Source organism: Dicentrarchus labrax, unplaced genomic scaffold (genome assembly GCF_905237075.1).
Source record: "Dicentrarchus labrax unplaced genomic scaffold, dlabrax2021, whole genome shotgun sequence".
Taxonomy (NCBI): Eukaryota; Metazoa; Chordata; class Actinopteri; family Moronidae; genus Dicentrarchus; species Dicentrarchus labrax.
The window spans coordinates 25,589,583-25,614,353 of NW_026136705.1; the positions used below are offsets into that span (position 1 = coordinate 25,589,583).

The window sequence follows — 24,771 nt, forward strand, 5'->3', positions numbered from 1 at the left end:
CTTAGGTTTGTTTTTAAAGAAAAGAAAGATATATGTGGGTGGGATGTTTTACAACTATAAAATACAATGTTGGTGCTCTCCAGGGGACAAACTTTGAAAGGAGACACATTGTTTAAATTACTTTAAACTTAGTTTGGCATTTCTGTGGCAATTTCTTTTTACTTATTAGCTAACATACACAAATAATGATCTATCTGCTATAAGCTACGATCAGTGGATATATGAGCCTAGATCGATGTTTAAACATTTAATCGATTATGATTTTTTTTCTAGTATAATGGAAACGCCACAAAAGCCATTCTTTCATTTCTAATCCAAAATTATATCATGGGGTTAATATACTGGTATTGGTTGTACACATAGACCTTTATGCTTTCATTACTATTATCCATGACATTAATTGAGTACATGTGTAATGAGGGAGCCTGGTGGGGCTATGCAAATTCTCATGTGTGTGATTGAAACTTGTACTTAATTAACTTGTCTGTGTGTAATTGTTTGACCCTGGTCTAGGTTTTAATCATGTAGCCATAATAATAAAGGCTTCTTACCGTTGTTTGCTAATTAAGCGCTATGCCTGGACTTTTTTGGGTAATTCATTCCCCTTTTTTTGCTGGGCATTGATTTCCTATCTGTGCATCAGGGGCACCTGTGTTGTGTCACAGATCCAAGAAGTGCTCTCTCAGTTTTTATTGAAGGTTTTTTAAATGATATGGCTTTTTAGGACCCAAGTACTGAAAGTCTGCTAACGCAAACGTATTTCAGTGTGCCACCATAAAGTTGCCTCACAGTCCGGTGTCAAAATCTCTGTATGTAGGGAGAGGGAGAATAGAGGACACAATGGACTCCAACACTCAACTTGTCATCAAAATCCTTAATTTTCCTCTTTTCAAAGTCATAGTTTTACTTTTGTAAGTTCGCTGTTCACTTTCTATTTTAATGGTGATAAATGAATGAATGAATAAATGAATACAGAAAAGTACCTTGATGTAGCTTATGGAATGCAGAGACAAAAATGTATACAACAAAACCTAATCTAAAAATGCGTATTTCGTCTGAATTTCCCCTCATTTACTTAAAATCCTCCCTGTGTATCCCTCCCATTCAATCAGAGCCTGTTATAATGATAATGAGAGAGCCATATGGCAGACACAAACACAAATGAGGGCAGCACTTGGGCAAATGACAAGCAGCAGAGTATTTACACAACAAAAAAAAAGATCCATCCTGACAATTAGAACAGGATGTGTAGGTGGGACGACTCGTGTTTGTCGTGTTCATGTTTGCTTTCCTGTGTGTGCATTAATCAGCATCTCTGCAGCTGTTCAAGTCAAAGTGAAACAAGTGGAGGTGAAGGAAGGAAATGTGAGGGCCTCACTCAGAGTTTCTCAATCCCCATGGTTGGGACACAAGTTACTGATAGTTATTTTGTAGTCTTGGAGATCCAATCCTAACATCTTTTTCAATATGTTTCCAACCATCTGTGGCACATAAAAAACTGAAAATGCAGAGGATCATAAAATTATAAAAAAATCTTTTAAAAGAATGGTAATATAATTGGCTGAGGTGGAAAAGTTGTCATATAAAAAATGAGGAGATACAGAGATACAATAAAGGCAAATCTGTTTCCACGGTAGAAGTGGTACCTTATAAGTCATTGCATTTATAATGGCAGCTGATGGGAACATGGTTTCATTCACATTTATTTTTCAGAAATTTAAAAATGCACCTAAATAGTGATGCTGTTATCTTACAACTTACAATATGTATGCACAGCTTCAGTGCTCCTCTCCAAGTCTGTGGAATTCTACTGGAGAAATGAACATATGGATGTATTAATAAAAACTGAATTCTGTGTTCTAAGAAAATGTATTCCTATGAAAGTTGCTCATTTGGCTTATATGCTAAAAAAATACTAGTGGGCCTCTGTAGCTTCATTGGTTTTGGGCCCATTGTGCATTTGATTCCTTATCTGGCCAAGACAGTTGAGAGCATGGACGTTCTGGCCAAATAGGCTGACTTCCTGTCAGATCTTCTCAAACATGAATGGCATAAAATAATTTAATAATGACATACTGGATCAAATACTGATCCTACAGTATTTTTTGGGGTGCTTATGATACTGAATATGATGATAAATGCTAAAATGTATTAACAGTTTTACAGCCACTTGTTTAAACTGATTGTGTATGGGAAGGATTTTTTGGGCCAGTGTGCATCAATTGACACTTTAATGCAGATGCTACAGCAAAGTTACCTCACAGTCCAGTGCTGCTCCTGGGGGCTTGGATGAACACCATTCTTCCAAAAGATGACGCTGATGAAGATGGCACTCACTTTATTTATGCAAATTCCTGGACTATTTGTGCAGGCTGTCATCATGGTGCACCAACTTCACATACACCGATCAGCTATAACATTATGACCACATGCCTAATATTGTGTAGGCCCCCCCTTTTGCCGCCAAATCAGCCCTGACCTGTTGAGGAATGGGCTCCACTAGTACCTCTGAAGGTGTGCTGTGGTATTTGGCACCAACATGTTAGGAGCAGAAGCACACACATCTGGCCATCCAGATGTAAAAGAAAATGTGATTCATCAGATCTGGCCACCTTCTTCCATTGCTCCATGGTCCAGTTCTGATGCTCATGTGCCCATTGTAGGCGCTTTCGGCAGGACAGGGGTCGGCATGGGGACCCCATATGCAACAAACTGCAATGCACTGTATGTTCTGACACCTTTCTATCAGAACCAGCATTAACTTTTTCAGCAATTTGAGCTACAGTAGCGTGTCTGTTGGATTGGACCACAAGGGCCAGCCTTCGCTCCCCACGGGCATCAGTGAGCCTTGGCTGCCCATGACCCTGTTGTTGGTTTACTGGTTTTCCTTTCTTGGACCACTTTTGATAGGTACTGACCACTGCAGACTGGGAACACCCAACAGGAGTTGCAGTTTTGGAGATGCTCTGACTCAGTCGTCTAGCCATCCCAAATTGGCTCTTGTCAAAGTCCCTCAAAAGTGCCATGATAATGAGATAATCAGTGTTATTCACTTCACAAGGCAGTGGTCATAATGTTATGGCTGATCGGTGTATGTTCGCTGTAGCTAGGTAGCAATGTAATCATCGACCATGTATGCACACTCCTGCCTGATCTGTTCTGACTGATCTCAAGTTGTGCTTTTTCCCCCAGACCCAAAACCTCACAATCCCATAATGTTTCTTTGATTCAATTTGAACCAGCGAGAATGAATGCGCATGTACTTGTGACAGTATGAAGGCATCTGCATTTGTTTCAATACTCACTTATTCAGGTTTTTCCTTTCATTTGTCACCTATCTGCATGAGGCACATATAGAAAAAGAGAAATATCTGATACAACAAAACCACAGAACTACAGTCTTAAAAACTTACAAATTAGTTGATTCAACAAGAATTGTATCATAGTCCACCCATTATTTTCCCACCTTCCCCTTCCCCTTTACCACATGAACAGATCTTAGATGACTGTCAAAGTCACCTTAGAGTATATTCAGCCATCAGTGATGAAAGAATGGCATCATGGCTGTCGGTTATGCTTCCATGCTAGATGTTATGACTACATTAGCACTAACTGCACTCGCCTTCTCTCTCACACAGATGGCCCATTATGTGTTGGGGGGATGAAGACAGACATCACATTACTTCCCTCTACTGCCTATAGGATGCAGACTGCCTGTCACTGACATATAACTGCCTTCAGAAAACAAACAATGCCAGCCGTGATCTTTGCAAACAGCTTTGCCAGGGCTCTCGAACGTGCCTTGTTTGTCATGGACAGTGCCAGCTGCAGACACCCGGAGCAGAGGGGAGGAGAGAGTGCTTTCCCGCACCACGCTTACAATCTAATCTGGCTTCATGACCGCTGGCGCCTGGATTAATGTCAGCCATGAAACAAAGCTTTGGGAGATGTCCTCGAACCCTGAAGCCAGCCAGGTGTGAGGGACGCAAACATATACAAAACCTACGACTTAACATACACAGAGAAGCAGTCTTCTTCTAAGTTTCTAAAGACAGATGCACTCACTCCAAGTGAACTGGGTACATCAACTAAGATAGTTCATTCCAAAATAGAGATCTTCATGGGTCTCTACCTAAGTCTTAGCTGCTTGTTGATCGATGGTGCTGCTGGTGTTAATGTTCTATTTGTGTTTGTGTCTAATTATCCTGGGATCTAGTTAGGTGTAATCCGTCTGTGCTGGAGTCTTCTTCAGATCAGGTCCCTCTTTTTAAAAAGTAATTTGCTCTATGTTTGCAGTGTTCAGGTAGGTTTTCCACAAGCCCATTTTGGATCAGGTCCAATACGACCTCTACTCCAAAACTACAAACATCTCAATAGAATAGACAAACAAAAGGAGCTGTGGGTTCAGTATGTACTTTTGTCCCCAACATGAATGGAGAAATTGTGTTTTTATTGGTGGTTTGGTATGGTGGACGGTTATAAATATCCATGAGCCCTAGCTGATGTTGCTGTGAAAAAGAAGCCGGTCCGAGCTGGGAATAAGAACAAATTCAGAATGCTTCGTCAGCATTGTTTCAAACAAAAACCTGCACCAAAGTTGCCGAATTCATCCAAAACTGACACAAAGAATCTGAAAATGAACTGATTTAAACTGATTAATGTTTTCTCCAGTTTCTACAGAGAGCAATATTTAGCTGCAGTTCACTGTTAGCAGTGCATACAACAGAATTGTAATCTCTGTGATTGAAAGTTTCTTACTGAAATCCATCTTGGGAGTTATAGTTAACTCTCTTTCCTTTAGTTTTTATGTACAGGCTTGGACTTTTAATCAGAGCCAGATATTTTCTACTGTAGTTGCTGCTCATCTTCTGTACTGATTGATGACTGAGAATGATTAAGTATTGATCCTTATTGCTTTATTCAAATGGTTAAAAAGTTCTGGTGGAACTTGTTTGGAAGCTAAGCTAAACTAATCGTACCTTTGAGCTCATTTTGTAACGCATACTGTCAAGGTCAAGAATTAATTCCCAATTGTCAACAATGATGCAGTCATAGGCATTCAAACAAAACAAAACACACCCTTCAACATACATCTTCGAAAAACACATGGATTATGACTGCATTTTACAAGTGTCCCTTTAGTTTGCCACTCATTTTATTGGTCTGCTTGGGACCTAATGCAGTAGAGATGAGGAGTTGTAGCTCACACAAACAAACATGCACACACACACACACACACACACACACACACACACACACACACACACACACACACACATCAGTAGTAGCTGCAGTCACTGGGGTTTAATGGATTCTTTATCATCTCCTTAACGTGGTCAGCTGACAGGAATCCAATGGTCGCTCACACACTAGTACATTTCCCATTCACTCCAGATAAAACCATGAAATGTAGGCTGCCTCTGTCTTGCCTTGAATAAATTCTCTGCTGTGACGTCCCCCTATGCAGTAACTCTGAAGTGTCTTTTATGGTCTTATTACGGCTTAACGGTGTCCACTCTGAGGCAAGGAGAGCTGGAAATAAAAGTCTTAGACTGAAGCTGTCAGGGTGGATATATGACTCAGGCTGAGAGAGGTTTGATGGAACATAAAGATGAAGATCACCCAGGTTTCATGTGAAGGTAGATATTTTCTCAGGCGCTCATCTGTTAGTTGAGGTTCACGTTGGACCAATGTGTTTAAGTTTGCGTTGCACTAAAACTCAAACAGGCCTTCAAACAGTTAAAATTAAGTCTACTGCACAGTCCTTCTGTGATATGAACCTGATAATGTAATGTTGTCATAGACATCATATATATAAGTCTGGACAGATGAAAAGGTTTTATTGCATTAAGTTCTTAAAATATGACTGAAGTTTGAAACTTGCAGCCTCTGAGCTGCCACTCATTACTTCCTCACATCATATGAAACCTTTATTAGCATCAATAATAAATATTAGAGAGATATTTTACGGGGGATCAAAAGGCCCCCCTTTTTTAACGTCTTACAGTGAAAGAGCATACAAATCACAAGCTATCCCCAAAATTACAAGTTAGTTTAATAATAATAATAATAATTGTATTTGTAGTTGGGTTTCTGTTTTATTTATTGGACACTGAGGGCAGTGCAAGAACGTATCATTGTTTTTTATACTTAAACTATAAAACAAAAATTAATTAATATTTTTAAGTAATTTTTTTATATACACATGGTTGGTTTTTTTTCTGTGGATTCACATATTCAGTTTTTGTCATGATATTTTATTTATATGAGAACATCCAAACCGTGCTGAAAAAGCAAATATTTGCAGATTAAGGCTGTTGTAAACTGAATTTTGTAATTTCTTTTTGTGATTAGGTTAGTTTAAAAGGTAAAAAAAAATATTTAAATGTTTTATGATTGTTCTAGAATGTAATTGAATTAGCTGACTGTGTAGCATTATGGCTACGACTCGAGCAACCCGGTTTAACTTCCAAGTCGTCACATATTGCAGTCTGCATAAGGCGGTGGGGTGGATAGATGGCTTAAACAAACACAATACTAATGCTGTTAGTGTTCCATATAAAACTACAAGTAAAATATTTCTTTAAAGTAATGTAGTAGACCTTACTCTAAGGCCACCAGCAAATCCTTCTTCCTTTGTTAAGATTATTGGGTTCTAATCTGAACTGTGGCAACAACCCTGACCTGTGCCATCAGTAAACTACAGCATGTTAAGTTTGTTAGGAGAAGGGCTGGGTATCAAAACTGAATACCTTTTTGGTATTTTACCACCTGCATACAAACTGAGAGGATTGCTCCGTGGAGGCTAAATTTAGGGCAAAAAGGCACTTTTCTCAGAGGACTCAAGTGGCTTGATTGAACATCCTGGGTTTAGAATTGTCTTGCGATCTCTGCAGCATGTTATCTCTCTCTGTTTTTGTCCCATAGTTCATGCTTGTCCTCTCTGAAAAAAAATGTCCAGCACATAAAAAAAGTAATGCATTAAAAATCCTTGCAGGCAGTTCTGTGGAAAACGCACTCTCCCAAGGGCAAATATTTCAACAGAGGCTTCATAATATCCGAGGCGACCCTGGAGCCAAAAGGCTGATGCAAGGTTAGCTTCAGGCTACTGAGGGGCCACAGGGTGAAGACAGACACAGAATAATACCAGCTCCCTCTGAGCAGTTGGGAAGAACAGATCAAAACACAAACAGACTTCCCTCATTACGAAACAGCAGAGGAAGAGCGGGTCAGACCTCCCGAAGCGAGCGCGCAGAGGGCAGCTGATCTCTGAGCCCTTTTCGGCCATGACCCTGTGATCAAGAGTCTGTCTGGTGGAAGCTGTGGAAGAGCTCCACTCACAATGGCTGAAGGTCGGAGCTGCTTTAGTAATGAGAGTCTAAATAAGAGCCTGAAGGAAAGAAAGCTGAGGTCAAAGGTGCAGGTAATCCCAGAGCTCAACTGTAGAGAGACAAAGCAAGAGGTGTTGTTGGTGATGTTTTTTAAAACGTTCCAATTAATTTCCTGAAAGTTCCCTTCTGTGTCCCTTAAAGCTAAGGCAGTTTTGTTGAGTTTTTTTGGGGTCATTGGGCAAAAATTCCACAATAACTTTTCAGTATATTGTAATTCTACTGCTTTGAGAAAAACTACTTTTGTACCTTCTTCTCTGATTTCAGGTTTTAGAAAATTTTGCCCATGACGAGAGACTTTGGCCAATCACAGGTCATTTCAGAGTGAAGGTGTTCCTTTTGGCTGTTCTTCAAATGGAGATGCACGTGCACCTCCCTTCAGATGGTAAAAAGCCAGAAAATCCTGCAACTTGTGATACATTTCTAATACCTGCTTTGCCTACAGCGGCGTACAGTAAAATAAAAAAAAGTAAATTTAAAAAAAAAACACTTTTGAGGGTGGGAGTGGGGTATTTGTGTGTGTGGTCTTTTAACAGTGCGTCCAAATTATTTTTCTATGTTATTAGAGGTTAGTGTGATGCCTCGATAATAAGGCACCCTCTCCAGCAGAAATCAGGCACCAGAGAGAAAGGCGGAAAGTCTGGCACAGGTTTTGTCAATGGTAACTTTAAGGATGGATGTTATGATGTTTTTTTCCCCACCGAGTTCTTGTTGGATTCAGCTTTTGCAGGTCATGACTCCAATAATTGCAAGAATGTAGGCTCTAGACTCCATCAATGATGTTAAGAGCCGGCAAACCCTACCCATTAATGAGGTGAGCTATCAAATGATTTGCCCGCAAAGTTCAAGAATGTGAACCGAGAGCTTATTAATTTGACTTCACTCTTCTTACCAGTTTAAGATGAGGCTGTAGAGTACAGAACCAAAAAAGTGTGTGTATGACAGATAAACAGTTGAAAACCAATAAACAATGTTAATGTGATTTGCCCTGTAACTTTAACTTCTTTAGCAAAATTGAAATATGTGTTTGAGTTGCTATTATTGAATCATCTTGGCTTAGAGCAGCTCATATCCAGAGTTAATGCTGGATTGTCATTCTCCCTTGCTCTAGAGAGAAAGGACCGGTCAAAGGTCAGTTAACTGTGAAATCAACAATGCATAAATAAATCATTCCCATTTATCAACCAATTTATTTTCCTAGATTTCTCTTGACTCTTTCATCCTATGTCAAAACATGTTTGTAGTTTTAGTTAGGTGGACTTAACTGGAAATTTATATTATTGTTTTAGCACGTCATGGGAGTAAGTTGGGAAAAAGTGCAATAAATGTTAGGGAGACACAGCTTTTACTGCTGTAACTTTTGTGCCACTTATGTTGAATCAGCAATGTAAAGTTCAGGTAGAAGAAAAAAGCCCAGTAAGGACGTATAAATGATATAATGTAAAATATTATTCACAATGTCAAATTGAAAAGTTTGACATTTCTGTAGGAATTTACAAAGATGTAATCCTGAATAAGAAAAGAAATGCATGAGTCAGGACCATCTTTAAAAACTGATCTCTTGTGGTAAGAGGTCGAGTAAGATTGAATCTGTGTGGTACAGTATATTTTAAAAATGCAATATGAAATGACCTGATTTCTCTCTCTGAGTTGTATAGTATTGAAATGGTCGGTCCACTTCTTACTTTACACTTTCGGTCTATAATATTTAAAATTAAAGCTGCAAACAGCGTTGGGCGGGACCTCGTACGCCACGCAACTCGGGGAGTGCTGCGGCCGCGTCGCGTGCCATCGTAACACGTGCGGATCACAACATGAAAATCTCACGTAAATAAGCTCAAAATTGCCACGCAGCGCTTACTTCCTGTTGCCAGTAGGTGGCGCTATCACTATGTCTGAATGTTGTCATGTAGAAATGTTCAAGGCGAGAGTGTTATCAAACACGTGAAGTTTCATTGAGATTGGACCACGTACGCGGAAGTTATGAGGACGTGTTCAGGGCAAAACTGTTTCATTTTATATGATAGTAGCGCCACCTATGGCCAACCCGAAAGCGACGCATAGAATATCCCCATTTTCACCAGGCCTGACAACTTTGCCAAATAAAAGTTTTCGTATGTGTTCAGGGGGGCAAAAATGCAGTCAAAGGGGGCTAAAAATAATAAGAAGAAACATAGCAAACACAATAGGGACCTCCAGCGGTCGCTGGCTCGGTCCCTAATAATATTTTCCTTTGTGTCTGTCTGCTGTAGAGTTATAAAGCTGTAGATTCTCTACTATGAAGCTAGTTCAATATCACAATGGAGCAAAGTCACTCACATGGGATACTCCTCTCACTACAGCATACTGTATATCCAAAGCACCCTTTCGGCTATAGTGGTGAACTTTAAGCCATCAGTGCACTACTCACTCTGTTGCTGCCATGGCTACTGCCACACTGCTCACCTGCTGTTCACATGGCATTTCAAAAACCCCACAACCCCAGCATCCACCTGTAGTCTACGCTCCCCTAGGGGTGGGATTTTATTATCACCACTCCCTGCTGTGCTGAACTTGTTGCATTCTTGTGGGAGTAACGAGGTCAGAGCTAAAGATCAACGTTGTATATATTCTACATTCACATAATAATCTCTTGAACTGTCATAGTTAAAACTACAAAAATAAGAGAGACGTAAAGTTTTTAACCTTTGAATTAAACATGGCATCACGATTTAGAATTAATAAATTAACCAACACAAAGATACAAAATTCTCTGTAGACCCAGGTCTCAAGAGAAAAAAGATATGAAAACAATAACTTTTCTATCATCTGAACCCACAGAGTTCAACCATTGGTTCTCACTTCACTTTGACAGCAGTTTATAAAATCACACCATTTAAAAATTTATTTTTACCCTTTTAGGGTAACACATTTCTTTCTCTCATTTTCTCCAGAGTCCTTGAGTTAATATTTAATGTTTTTTATTCTTTTTTCAGTTTGGAGTGTTACATTATACAAAAAGGCTGTTAAAGAGTTACGAGTTTGGCATAGTCTCGTCCATCTGCCATCTGAAACATTGACTCCGATCCCGCTTTCAGCAGATCATCCTCAAACTAGTCTCTGAAGGACCAGAGTGGGAGAAGCAGATGTTGCCTCAGTCCCACATTTCACTGCGTGTTAGCTGAACTGCTGCTGTGCAGGATGTCTTGGCCTTCACAGGGGGAAGACTAATGTCTTGACTGAATTTTGTTTCAATCTAGAAGTTCAAAGACAGTCTGTGTAAACATACGGTAAAATATATAAGCCGTGTTTTGTAAGATATCGATTTGGTTGTGCCACTATTAAATATTCATATTTTAATTAATAGTTAAAGGAGTACTGCAGAGATTTAGTATTGCACCTTCATAAAGTTGGGGGACTTTTGAAACGAAAATAAAAAAGTAAAAATCAAAACAGCAGAGACCGATATATCCTGACCTTTAGTTCCTGTTTGAGTCAAAAGCCAAAACCACTTGATCCTGCACTTCCCATAATGCAACTTGGCAGTATCAACATCATCAGGTTTCCTCCTGCAGAGCTACAAAAGACCTACAACTGTTTTCACAGGCTGAGCTACTCATGATTATAATCTTTAAACATAAAAATGTATTTATAAACCCTTAAATAAATGGTCTATTCATTCATTGTGAACTAACTCTGTGCTCTGTTTGGTATAAAGACAGTTTGATTGGAAATATTTTTTTCTTATTAATTTGGTGTTTCATTTACTTTCCCGTCCACTGTAGCTCTATTAGATGATAGTGAAGAATTGCAGTAGACATCGATTGTGTGCTTTGCATGGCTGCCTGTGGGGATTACATGTCTAGATGAGCAAGATAAAAATCAAATGAAACAAAGTTCGTAATAACAGGATTGTTGCATCTCTTGTTGACTAATAGACAACAAGGAAGGCTTCAGAAGAAGCAACTGTCCTTTAGATTTCGTCTTTGAGTTGTTAACAGCATGACGCTTTTAAGTTTTCTCTCTGTGATCTCTTGATGTGTAACATCCTGTAGCTAAACGTGTTTCGAGATTATAATTGTGAACAAATCCAAACATGGATTCGTCATTGATGATGATTTGAGGCAAAGAAATGCCTGACTGTGATCTCAGACTACCAGAGAGGATGAAGTCTCTGCAGTAGAAGGCTACATATTTGAAAATACGTACATACAAAAAAGAAAAACAAATCTTTTTCTTTCACAATGCTTTCCTGTAATCATTCAGCCATCCTTGATTTGTCTCTGCAGAATATGAAATAAGCGGAGTACCATAATGTGGAGTGGTAATTACTGAGTGAGTGCATCAAAGCAGACCGGCTGCTGATAACACGTCTCCTATGGAGGAAGGAGGGGGTGAACACTCTTCCAATTACCTTTCTCTCTCCTCACTTTTATTTTCCTCTTCTCTCCCCCTCTGCTCACTTCTTCCCCCTACAGTCAGTTCTGTACTATCATCAAGGGCAGAATTCATTTTGAATGAGCTCAGGCTTTAGAGAGTCAATGGGACATAATTGAGGGTAATGAAAGGAGTTTAATTATAATTACAGCAAAAAGGGAAAGAAAAAAAAACAGCAGATAATGTCCTTATTTTGTGGGGGCCGCCGCCCTTGGAAACTTTTGAAAATCAAAGTTGTCATTATGACAGAGGAGATGCAAGGATCTGGTTGTGCACTTCCATGTGGGGTTGAAAGAAAGAAAAATAAAAAGCGAGTATGAAAACATTATTGATAAACATAAAGCAACAACGGGTGGAAAATTGTGTGCCAAACAGGGAAGGATTACATGAGCTCACAGCAAGAAAACGTTTCAGTCTGTGTTTTCGATTTATGAGCACATTTACCTTCGACTTTGACATCCCCTGGTTTAATTCCCAACTCAGGCCAATTAGTTTCTTACCTACAGGTTTGTAATTACACTTACTGTTTCAGCCCGTTAGACGGCACAAGTCTGGAAATATCCCTGTTGGGGTGAGTCAACCATGTCTTCGAATTACATTCATCTACAACTCATTTGCACTAGCTAATATGTTTTGGAAGAATCATAATGTTCATATTGAACGTTTCTGCAGCATTCACACATGCACATCTGGCAACCAAAGATTAAACTTATTTTGGTTCTATTTGTTTAAAAGAAAAGATTGTGGTATTAGGTAAAGAATGAAAACAGAAGTGTTTTCAAACACAAACTCTAGTCTGGTATATGAGGTGCATGAGTTAGGGGATTAGTACACCTGACTGACTACCAAGGCCTACTCCCCATGAAACACATCCTCATACCTAAATGTCAGAATATGTCCACTGCCAACAAATCCCACAATGACATATATTACTGGGACAGGTGTACCGGACCTTATGTAAGTGACATTGGGAAACAGTTGCCATTTGGTTGGGTTTAGGCACCAAAACTTAGGTTAGGTTTAAGAGAATAGCATGGACTGGGTTCAAATAAATATGTTATATTAGTCATGTCAATAACATTATTTAACTTGTAAGTCAGTCAACATTGACTAATTTCACACAAGACATGAACCCCGGTTATGTGGGCATTCTCGCTTTTATACTGCTCTCGTCATAATTACTACAGCCACGAGAGGCCAGACAATAAATGTATATAATAAGCTGCTTGCACAATACAACAATGACCGGGGGGATACACTGTCTCCATGACAACAAAATGTTATGCTTTGATGACGTTCACTACACTGGGTAATATGTTTTTTTTCACAACATATTACCTAATGCAAATCATATAGAAGCAGCTCATGAGAGACACATTTGGTTGAGTGAGGGGGTAGAAGAGGTGCTGTTGGAGAGGTTTGTCCTTCAGAGGCTATTGTATGATTTATGTGTAGAAGTTAAACTGCAGTCCATCACTGTGACTGAACATGATATCATTTGGCATTTGGCAGTATTTCGTGACATATGTAAACCTCACTGATGCAGAAGTCACTGTCGAGCTGTACTTTTTTACGATGCCTTGAATCTATATTGCTGTTAATCATTGCTAAGAGTAGGCACCTCCTCCTGATCACTTATGTTGTGTTTCAGTTCAGCACACCAATTGCTTTCATTGACATGCAGTAGATGACTGAAGCATTTATGAGCTGCGTTTAAATCATTTAAATTTCTGCTGTCAGACAGCTTAGTAGGAAAGTGGTTTGATCGCAGCTAATAAACCCAGCCCAGCATCCCTACAAATTATCTCCATATTGGACGATTCGGCACCTCACAATAAATGTCTAGTCCAACGTCGGAAGTAATACGTCCTTCATGCAGAGAAGGGGAAAGTGGTGATGGATGACGTGTAGTGCATCTTGCCAATTTGCACCCACTTACAGGCTTGCAATTAATGTTTGCATTTTTATTTATCACAATTGTTTTCTTACCTTTTAAATGCCTAACCCTAACCGTATGCCTTATTTGCCATATAATTATGATCATCAAGATATTGAAGTTCTTATCTAGCAGTAGGCTTGCATATATACTGCCAAGACAAACAGCTAGCTATTTTATTTTTTTTATCAATTCAGTTGTCTGACAGCAGCAACACAAGTGCAGAGTAGTGGCAGCACCAGAATTGTTTGATTTGTTATGCAAACACTCAAAATGAGCGGTCAGAGTCAGAACAGAAAAATGTTAATGTTTCTGCTGCACGCTGCCCAACTTTGCCTGAGCAGGCGTAAGTCATAGTTTTGTAAAAGCCAAAGTTTCTCTTGTTCAAGCTACAGTGACATTGGCATTTTCATTTTCGGAGACAAATTTGAGAGTAAAATGTGGATGGGGGGCCAAAATAGAAAGGAAAAGTAGGATTTACAAATTTAACCAAATTATATCAGACATGTTTTAGTCCCCACACAGCCCAGTAAGTAACCAAATCAGTCCTGTGATCAGATCAGTTATGTTCATTAAATAAATTGTGTGTTGTGTAAGTCACCGCCTGCCTTTTCCCTGCTGGTTCTCTCCAAAGCAGAGATGTTAACATGACTGATCCTGAGCACCAAGGTGACTCCTGTGTTTCTTCCTCATGGGCTCTCTGCCTGTAAAAGTTTAAATACCTCTGGCCTTGTCCACTTTTTGCTATAAGCTGTATATACTGTATTTATCAGTACAGCTGGCTGCTCTGCAGTTTCCTCCTGGGCTCTGAGGGGAAAACAGCATGAACACATCGCATGAGTGAGCAGTGCTTATTTCGGGACTGGTGTTTGATTCGAGGCTGGTCTGAGCGGGTGCAACTCACAGGAAAATATGTTGAGGGAATATCAGCTGACCAAGTGACTTACAAAGCTCAGCTACAGTAGCAAACTGCTGCCCTTCAGGTTGTTCATTAACTTAAATCAATGGGACTCAACAAAGGCATAAAGTGAGAATATCAGGATATCATTCTTCATAAAATATATTTTTTAATTTCTTGCATGTTTTAACTTCTTATTACTTCCAACTCTTCTCCTGAGCACACCACACGTTCTTAGATTCACTAGCTTCCATCTGTTTTAGTTATTTAAACGTGAGAGTCACTTTGGATTCATTGTCCATGACAGTGAGAATATGGGTCTTTGAGTGTTTTTTTCCCCCCCAAAATACTGAATGTTGCCTAGAAATGCAGTGATTACAGATGAATATAAAAAGAGAGAGTCTTTGTATTAATATTTTTAGGCTAAAGATATATTAAAGGCAGACCATTAACAATTTATAGAAAATGTCATTGAACAGTTAGATTATTAAATTTAAAAATAACATATGACATGTTGAGAAACTCAAAAACATGTAAATGTTTGGCTGGTGGCTAATGAAAGAATTAGGAGACAAATTGGACATACTGACCTAAATGTCTAAAATCATGTCCATGGCCCCATTTATATTATGTGGTCTGACATTTGAAGTTACTAAAACATCAATCACTGGCACCATTTTTTATAAGAAGTCGGAGCTGATGCCTTCCAGTCTTTAATAATTACTTTTTTCTCAAGCTAATACTGTGCCTATGAGCAATGTTGTTTAAAAATGAGACTAAATTGAATTATTATCTGCCTGTTACAGCTGTTTGCCCATTCTCCCATGCAACAAACCTATCTGCTGCCAAAGTGGCCTGAAACAAACCATAAAAAGTATTTTAACTGTGATTTGACCCAGCCTATCATCATATTCCCCCTGTTTGTGTTCTCATTTACTGTCTGTCTGCTGGGAGTCAGTCAGCGTGTCTGACTGGACTGTAAATAGCTGTAATGAAGCCAATGATAGCAGTATCATGGATTTCCAATGACCTCAGTTGGGCCAATTAAAGTTATATGCAGGGTATAATTATGTATTTTATTGGTAGGGAAGGAAGGATGGGCTTGGTAATGACAGGTGGCAGCTTTATAAGCCTCTACAGTCCCTTCATACGTCAAAGGGACGAGAGAACAGACAGCAGCTCATTCTCAGGTCTGATCTGCACTCTAACAGCTGCTGTTTCACTTGTGTATGTTGGGTGGACAAGATCACGTGCACAGATAAATAAACACCCACTAAATGTGTGCATAAAGCATAGGTTAAACACATATTATGGTACATTGGTCTTGCAGTAACAAACTATTTTCCTTTTTAAGTACTAAATAATTATGTCCACAATAAACTAAATCGCTTGATAGTATTTTCCAAACTGATCCAATCCTCCTTCCAAAAACTGTTCCTATGAGTTGTTTTCTTAGGTTTAGGAAACGGAAATGATTTAGATAATGTTTGAGAAGGATGGTGGGGGTCATGATTAAAAGATTGCAACCTGTATCCTACCAACAGTCAAAGTAAGTGCCATTTCAAATATCAGAAACAATTTCCTGACCTCCTTTTAAGGTTTTGTGGTGTTATAACTCCATGCTATTTCCACTGTTGCCTCTGAGAGACAACAGTCATTATTCACACATGCACGAGGGATCACTTGTTTGAAAAATGTATAATGCCGACAGCATATAACTTCACGCAGAAATAATATTCATATTATTATTATTATCATTTATAATAATATTCACTAATGTGAGTGATAATGTTGATAAAGCACTGTATATATTTTTTCATATTGTGATAGTTTATAATCTACAATATAACGTACATATATGATTTATTTGAATGAATGCAGCCTCTACTACTGATTTGCTCTTTGTATAGATCAATTTGTCTACATTTAAGGTATATATATATATACATATATATCTTAATCTGTGTACATTTTATTTAAAACCTAGTGTGCGTTTTAAAACCTTGAATTTAAAATGAATGTAACTTTAATGAAAGAAGCACAAACAAGGGAAATTTTTTTTTTTTTCTTTAACCAGGCTGTAAACATGTTTATTTCTTCTGTAAAGTTGGGCATTTTGACATAGGGGTTTATGAAGATTAACTCGCTTTTGGAGCCGGCGTCAAGTGGCCTTTTGAGGAACTGCCACTTTTGGCTGTCCTGTATGAGGGCTGGATATCAAACCTCAACAATGACCAAAACATTTCTGTAACATCTGAATATGGAAATGTGAAGTGATTAGAACTGTCACTAAATGTTTTGCAAGATTATTTATTTTTTTGACATATCTTTTGATTAAATGCTTCCTGATTCACAGTTTTGCTCATGTCTAGACTTTTATAAAAGCATGTACTTGCCTTTCTAAATTATTGTGTGGTCAACTTTGGTTGTTTTAAAGTGCTTAACAAATAAAGTTGGATTGGATTGGATAGGAAGACAAAATGAAAGAGCTTATTTGGTTAAATATAAAAAAAAAGTATTTGTGGGTGAATTTTCTGTTATTTTACTGGCATCTGTATTGAATATCTGCAAATGAAGACTTGCAGCAGCTTTTCAGAAATGAGAAGACACATGCATAAAAAATAATAATTTTTATGGCATGAATACACACTCAGGTGCCACAACAAAAACTTTTAGTATAAACGAAGCATGTTGGGAACTCAAGGGGCCGTGGCTGTCTGCTGAGGCAGCGGTTGCCAAGGTGTTTGATTAGCCTCGTAGCCCTGAGCGGCCTAATCAAACGGCTGTGGAGATAAATGGAGTAATTGGCAAATCATTGGCCCTTTCTCCCTCTGTGTTTCTGCTGTGACTCTCTCCGTACACCTGCTCCCAGTTGCTTTTTAGTGTTGTCACCACAACTGACTGAAGTGCTCTGAAAGACTGACTTCATTGCTAATTTTTCTTTGTTGCTTTTTCTTTCTGGTTCCGTCATTTGTGTCTCCAGAGGGCACAACTTGTATGCACAATTTATATGATTGGCTCGTGGATTGCAGTGGAGTCAAATGGATGGATCATATGACAACACAGACCTTGTGGTGAGCCCTTTGTGTTAATGGCTGTTTCAAAGGTCAATAAAAAACTTTAAATCTCAGGTATGCACTTCCTTGGCAAGTGTGCATGTATCAGCTCACCAGCTGCAGCGTTTTATTGTCCAAAATCATTTTGATTTAAGACAGCAATATATAGTCCAGAGCAAGATATCTCAACTACAGGCCAGGTTAAAATTTGGTGGATGTTTGTGATTCCCAGAGAATGAGGCATCATGATTTTGATAACCCCCTGACTTTTTTTCAAGCCCTAATGTCCGATCAAAATATTCCCTTAAACACTTTGTCTCACAAATGATGTCAAAAACTACTGCCAAGATTTCCATTAAATTTGCTGTGCACATTCATGACCCCCAGAGCATGAATCACAATGATTTTGGTTACAGCCAGACTTTTCCATTAGCACCCCAATCAGGATAAACTTTAGAGCCTAAACCCCATTACTTATAAGGTTTTATATGCCCCCCATGAAAGTAAGGATCTAATTAACAACTGCTCCCCAGATGATGAACTTTTTTGAGCTTTAGTCTAGTGTCACTCTCAGGACAAACCTGAAACCCCCTCTTAGTAAGACTCAGAGAATAGTTAGTAATAATAAAAATAATGTTTGTCTGCTACTTGTTTAGTCCTGTTGGTTTTCTTTAAAGTTGCCCTCCCCTGATCTTTGTCTGCGAAGACTTCCTTTTCTTTTTCTTTTTCTTTTTTGGAACTTTTGGAAGTTTGTTCCAGATATTTTTCCAGTTTCAAGTTAGAAATCAAACGCGACCAACAATGTGGATGTCACGCAAAAGCAATCACATCAGTGGATTGGGTAAACATAAGTTGTTCTGTTTACTGATGTCAGGACTTGTGGATATTAAAGTTTGACGCTGAGTTTAAATAGGCAGCGACAGGAGAATATTTGAATAGTTTTGACTTTGAAATAAATACTGCATGAAACAACAACTCCCTTCTATTAAACAACTCACAACGCTACATGTCCTTACTAGTCCCTCACCGCCCTCCATCACCGCCCTCCGTCTGTGTCTTTCTCTGTTAAGAGGAGCACTTTGCTGAGGTGGGTGACAGTAATGAACTCTGACTCAGTGAGGCTGGAAAGGATGTAAATGAATGTAGATGAGGATGAAGAGTAATTGCTCACACAGAAGGCTCTGAAAGGTGTGTGTCAGAGAGAGAGACAGTGAGATAAAAAGTCGAGAGAGAGAGAGAGAGAGAGAGAGAGAGAGAGAGAGAGAGAGAGAGAGAGATAGCACACCCATGGGAGCTCTTAAGTGGAAATGTGTGGCCCAGTCAAGAGGGAGAGACTTCAAATATCTGTTTATCTATTAATGAGAGTGAATGGATGGATTGATGAACGGGTGGGTGGATGGATGAGTGATGGTGAATGATGGCAGATGGAAGTATAATGGTGAATGATGTTACAGAGGAAACAGGAACAGGAGAAAGAAAATATGTTTTTTAAGTAGGAGGGAGGAAATGAAGATATTGAAGAAATAAAGAATTAAAGAGGGAATGAAGAAAAAGGATATGAGAAAATCAACCAGAAAAAGAGCTGAATTGAATCAAAGACATCACAACTTCAAAAAATGTGTGTGTGTGTGTTAGTTGGCTGCTGCTTAATATCTAGCAGATTCCATAATTTTTGATATCTTAACTAGTTCACTGCAAGTTATTTTAGTTCCCTCCTTATTATCTTGTATGAGCGAGTGTACAAAATGTAAGAAATAAGTGATGATTAAATCTGCCCTTGTGCAGCATGGTCAGCTGATTTCTTTAAACCTAATTAATGCAGATCATTTTTTTCTAAGTCTGGAAAAAAAAAGTCTTTTATAGTATTTCGCATGTTTGGAAGCCCAAAGTGTTGAAGAACAGAAACATATTTCAAGTTCATTTTCCATGGTATCATTATTACCATTTATTTCTGTTCAGTATAACTGTTTTACTGTAGCCGCGACCCCTTGCTGCGACCATACTTACATACATACATACATACTCACAACTATTCTACTGGCTGAATTGGCTCAAGCAATTATTTACATGATAAATGTAAGTTCCAGAGCTCAGAACCTGGAAATTCTGCATCAACATTAGAGGAACATCTCGTCAGTGAAGGCTGCTACCTAAACCATTTCTGACCTCATGACATATTAACTCAGCACAATTTTTTCATGCTGTACAGAAAAACCTTGTTCAAACCTACAGAATTTTATTTCAAATTCTATTGGAGATCCAATAAAGAAGATACAAAAGATACTAAGCTGAAGTTTTGTGGAAAAGTGTGTAAAAGGATTTACAAAATGATGCACAAAATATCTCGAATATTTGTATTTGATAGAGTGTTTTGAATATTTGCTCAGTGTAAACATCATATAGCTTCAATGAAGAGCCAGGGCGTGATGATACAGAATGTATATAATACTGTCGGACAGTGTTGGATAAATGAGTAATCACAAATTTCTGACTTAAGGACTGTCAGACGGTGCGCACACACCCACACAGATATAGGATGCTCAGAATGTGCTCAGAAAGTTAGAGTTAGAGTTAGAGTTATTTTCCTGAATTAATTTAGCACAAATGTGTCGATAGCCTGTTACTCTGATGCTCTGGCGGCTGCTTTGAAGTCGTAAAGATCAAGTGTCTTAGTAAGTCAATGTATGCTGCCACATACACAGAATGCTAAATATTAAAATAAGGTAATCAATTATCCTAAACGGCAGCTGTGATCAACTGTGTGCTGAGGGGCAACCTTTATCCACGGGCCTCTTTTTGTCTTTTAGAAGTGAAACTACTTTTTAGAGAGATTCTCAGCACGCTTTACTTGAGCTACAGTTTTCTTTATAGACAATTCCATCCATCCTTACAGGAACACAGTGGACAAACAAGAGCCCTTGGGAACAACCCACTAATGCTGTATTCACAACTTGTTAAATTTTAGTGGTAACAAAACGCTGATATCTTGATGGAAGAAAGCCAACTTCTTTAAAAAGAGATCACACAAAAGTATTCTCACGTTGTAAACCAAGCATGTTCGGATATAGGCTTCTCAAGTCAAAAATATGATGTAAAGAATTGCAGTTTTCTGACAGAAAGAAAAAGCATGTCAACAAAGCTTAAATCAGTCACTTCCCATCAGATTTTGCTGTGAATCAACAAGATGATCTTCACTCTTGCTGCTTTCATTGTATGCAGATGCCTTGTTTATGTTTGTATTCATGTTTTCACAGTGATCTAATTTTCCCTTCACTCTCCTCAGCTACACCCCTCCGCTCTCACAGGAAATCATCTGTCGCAGTGGCAACTGAGAGGCTGACTAGCCGCTGCAGTCAGAACAGCTCTGTCACTTCTTATTTCATGTCATGAGCGCAAAACTCATTTGTGTAAGGACTACATTCCACCCCCCCCAAGTACTGTTGGAAAATATGAGCTCTCCCCCATCACTCTCTTCACCAAGCTTTAATTTTTATATCTTAAAATCAGTCAGTAAAAACAAAATGTCTTCTTTTATGACACCACCAACATTAGTACCCAAATGCAACTTCGGATCCTGACAACTGGTCAGTTTCCATTCAGGTCAGCTGGTGACTCACCCATCACTCGGAGCCTCTCAGCGCCCACCACCACCTCCTGCTCGTCGGCGGAAAAGAGGAGCTTCCCAGTCGTGGATTTGACTTCAAACATCTTGCCTCGTGCTTTAAATCCATTGGATCCTAAACCGAACACACAGAATGAGAAGAGACATCAAAGAGGAGCGACTGGAGCAGATTTCTTACTGAATTACCTCCGTATTTGAACATTTTAAATGCAAAGTGGAAGACATTCAATGTGTCCTGCAGGACTGGCTGACTTGAGCAAAAGAATAGTAATCTTTGGAACCAAACCCCATCATATTGTTTATGAATTTTGGCAACACTGCCTAATATTAAGACAAAAGTGTCATTACAGCCAAAGTCACATTATGCATACACTTCTGACCCCTTGTTAATAAAATAAAATACTGATTAGTGCAGCTGTAAACCCACAGAGGCCAGCCTCTGCAAATATGTATAGCTTTAAAGATATGAGCCAATCCGCACCTCAGTTAGTCAGCTACTATTACCAATATGTTTGCCAATAAATGGCACACTTTTACTTTGCTGGCATAGTGTGCAGCTCATCTCATGCAACCACATTTTAACAGCTAGCTACATTAGCAACACATGCAAAGCAAAGTTTGGGTGGTTGTTTCAGTTTTTAGATGGTGTATTCCTTGAAATTATTGAAATATTCTTGTTACTGCTTAACTAGTTGGTATACATTACTGACCATGATATTTCCTTATAAAAAAAACAACTTCAAGGCCCAAGTGTCTGGTCCTTTTATGATAGCATTGTGTGGTAATACAATGAACTGAACATGTTTCAAAGTAAATATTACTAAAGACACTTATTTTTGCAACTAGTTCATAATGTAAAGTACAGTGTGTTTAAAGCAGGATGTGCAGATTTATCTCTGACAAAATGGCATCCTGCTTTGAAAAACGGCAGCACAGCGAACGTTTTGTGCAATAATTTTAACTTTAATAATTAAAAGCTGATGGCAGTCAATACTTCTGAAAAGCCCAATCGACAAAAACATCAAAAGGTATAGAGTAAAGAAGCAAAAACTTTAAATGGTTTGCGATGAAATTTTTAGAAACAATTTACTCCAGATCTGACCTGTTGGTGCCCGAGGTTTCCACCACGACATAAGTGTAAAAAACACATATCACTGAAGGTCTGCTAGAAACTTGAGAAAATACTCAGACTCAAGCTTCCAAAAGTGTGAATGGTGTCATGACAAACAAGAAATAAAAATGTAGACAACTCAAATTGCTTTGTCTCATGTGGCGGCAGAAAACACTTGGCGTTGGGGGTGACTGATTGACACGCGCGCAATTGATTCTGTCACTCTCCATCTGGGATGTGAAGTTCCTCCCCATACACGAACGCCGCTTAGTCATCCAAGAGAAACATCCGAGAAGACTTCGCCTTCCTCCTCTTCAGACCCAGAAGGCAAATGTCAGTGCACTTTTTAAACGTGAGAGACACTTCCTGTGCATGTTTACACAAAGTGATTTCCATTCACAGAAGACTGCCAACTCTATTAGAGTGTGACAGGCGGAGAATGGGCGAATGTAAAGAAGAAAGTACGATCACAGAGTTATGGTGCAGCAACTAAGGCCTCTGCTGGCACTGTTAAGAGGAACAGAGGAAGAATTTATGATGTGCAAATGTTTAATTCTGGAAATGAAGCAATGGCTCCTGACAGTTAAAGCTCTGGTTCCTAACCTGAGAGTATCGACTCCCCAAAGGGTCCCTAAGATAAATCTAAAATTGCAAAATGAAAGGAAATAACAGATCTGCTACAGAAAAATAGTTCTTTTCCCTGACTTTCCCCTAATCTTGTGTTAATTGAATTACTTCATAGTCATTCTCAAATGAAACAATCAAACCGTTCAAAGGCTCATCATACATAAAAGCAAAAAAGCATTAAAAAAAGCATGACAGGCAGAACTTGTTTTCAGGCAAAAAAAAAAAAAAAGAATCTTTCTTGCGCAGTGAAACATATACAAATTCTATATGTTGTGCATTTGTTGCAGCTGATGTCGTCAGTTTTCTCAGTTTTGATGTTTTTGAATGAAAACATGTATCATATCAAAAGAAAACATCAATAGACTACATGAAAGCAGTTTGTGTCTCTCCTGCAGTGTCTTACCGGTTACGAGTTGTGTGAGCAGCTGGTTGTTGCTGTTGACGATATTGACCGACACGTTTCTGGATGACTGCAGGAACAGCGGGCGGCCCTGCGAAGAAACAAGGTAATTATTTAGTCTGTGGTGCAATACCAACCAAATCCCTGCAAAACTAATCATATTCCCAATAACCCTCGCTGTACTCTGCGTAAATTAGTAAATGTAAGTAAATGTAAACATGCTAAACAAAGACAATGACCATGGTAAACATTATACTTGCTTAACATCAGAATGTTAGCATTGTCGTTGAGATCATGTTGTCATTATCATGCTCAAAGCACTGCTGTGTATGTATAGGCTTACAGAGCAGAACTGTGGTTTGGTCTTGGTTTTCTTTATATTATGATCACCTGACTGGCACACACCTGTGGTGACTTTGGGGCTGGCCGTATATAAGCTGAGCCAACTGTAATACTAAACAAAAGGTGCATATGCACACACAAAGGAACAAGAAGTGTATAACTTCACACGTAAAAAGTCACAGCAGAACTGTCCGAGTGCAGCGACTGTAACCTCCTGCTCTGTTTGATAACTTCCATTTCCCAGAGTGCCCTGTACCTCTGTAATGCTGATCACGTCGGACACTCTGCTCTTTCTGTGCCCGACTAATCTTCATGCCTCAGTCAACTTCTTAATTAGAGATAACGGCCTGACCATTGTGCTGCGCTCGCAGCCGCGGAGGGGATATGCCCTGTGTGTATATTACAGATAACATTATGGCTCTTGCCAAACTTATTGAAGTTCTCACAGTAAATACACCAAATGTATGATATGCAAGCAAGAAGTTATTACAATAACAATGTGCCGTGAACTGAATGTAAAACTAACAAAAAGTTTGAAATACGCATGAGAAGGAGTTGCAGCACTGATAATTAGATTAACATTAACTGTGGAGGCGTTTGAGCATGTCAGGTTGACAAGTACACTCCATCTTTTAAAAGGTACAAAACTTTGAATTATATTAACATCAAAACATTATTTGTTTATTTATTACATTGAACATTAAAAATTCCCTCCAGACATATTATGACATATACATATACATATTCTAATACTACTCTAAAGACCATTCTCAGTGTTTGTGCACTTGTGGCATACTGGATCGATCCCTTCAAGGCTTTTAAAAGTAGAATGTGTTCTGTAAAGTTTAGGTGGTTGTCAATCACAGTTCCAAATTTGTAGTCTTAACTTAGTGATTGTTCAATGTTACTGGCTAAGAGAAGATTTTTGGTTTTGCCTACATTTATTTCAAGCACACTCTGTCTCACACCAGTGCA

General features: G+C 38.8%; 1 protein-coding gene across 3 annotated transcripts in view; it reads right to left on the reverse strand.

The window, feature by feature from the left end:
• Positions 1 to 24,771, reverse strand: part of sgcd (sarcoglycan, delta (dystrophin-associated glycoprotein)) — a 280,526-nt gene that overhangs the window by 48,479 nt on the left and 207,276 nt on the right. For all 3 annotated transcript variants that reach the window (XM_051399910.1, XM_051399911.1, XM_051399909.1), the window contains 2 exons: positions 23,458 to 23,545; positions 21,312 to 21,431 (listed from right to left, as the gene is read on the reverse strand). In XM_051399910.1, coding sequence (XP_051255870.1) covers positions 21,312 to 21,431; positions 23,458 to 23,545 — 208 coding nt within the window. The remainder of the gene's footprint in view (positions 1 to 21,311; positions 21,432 to 23,457; positions 23,546 to 24,771) is intronic.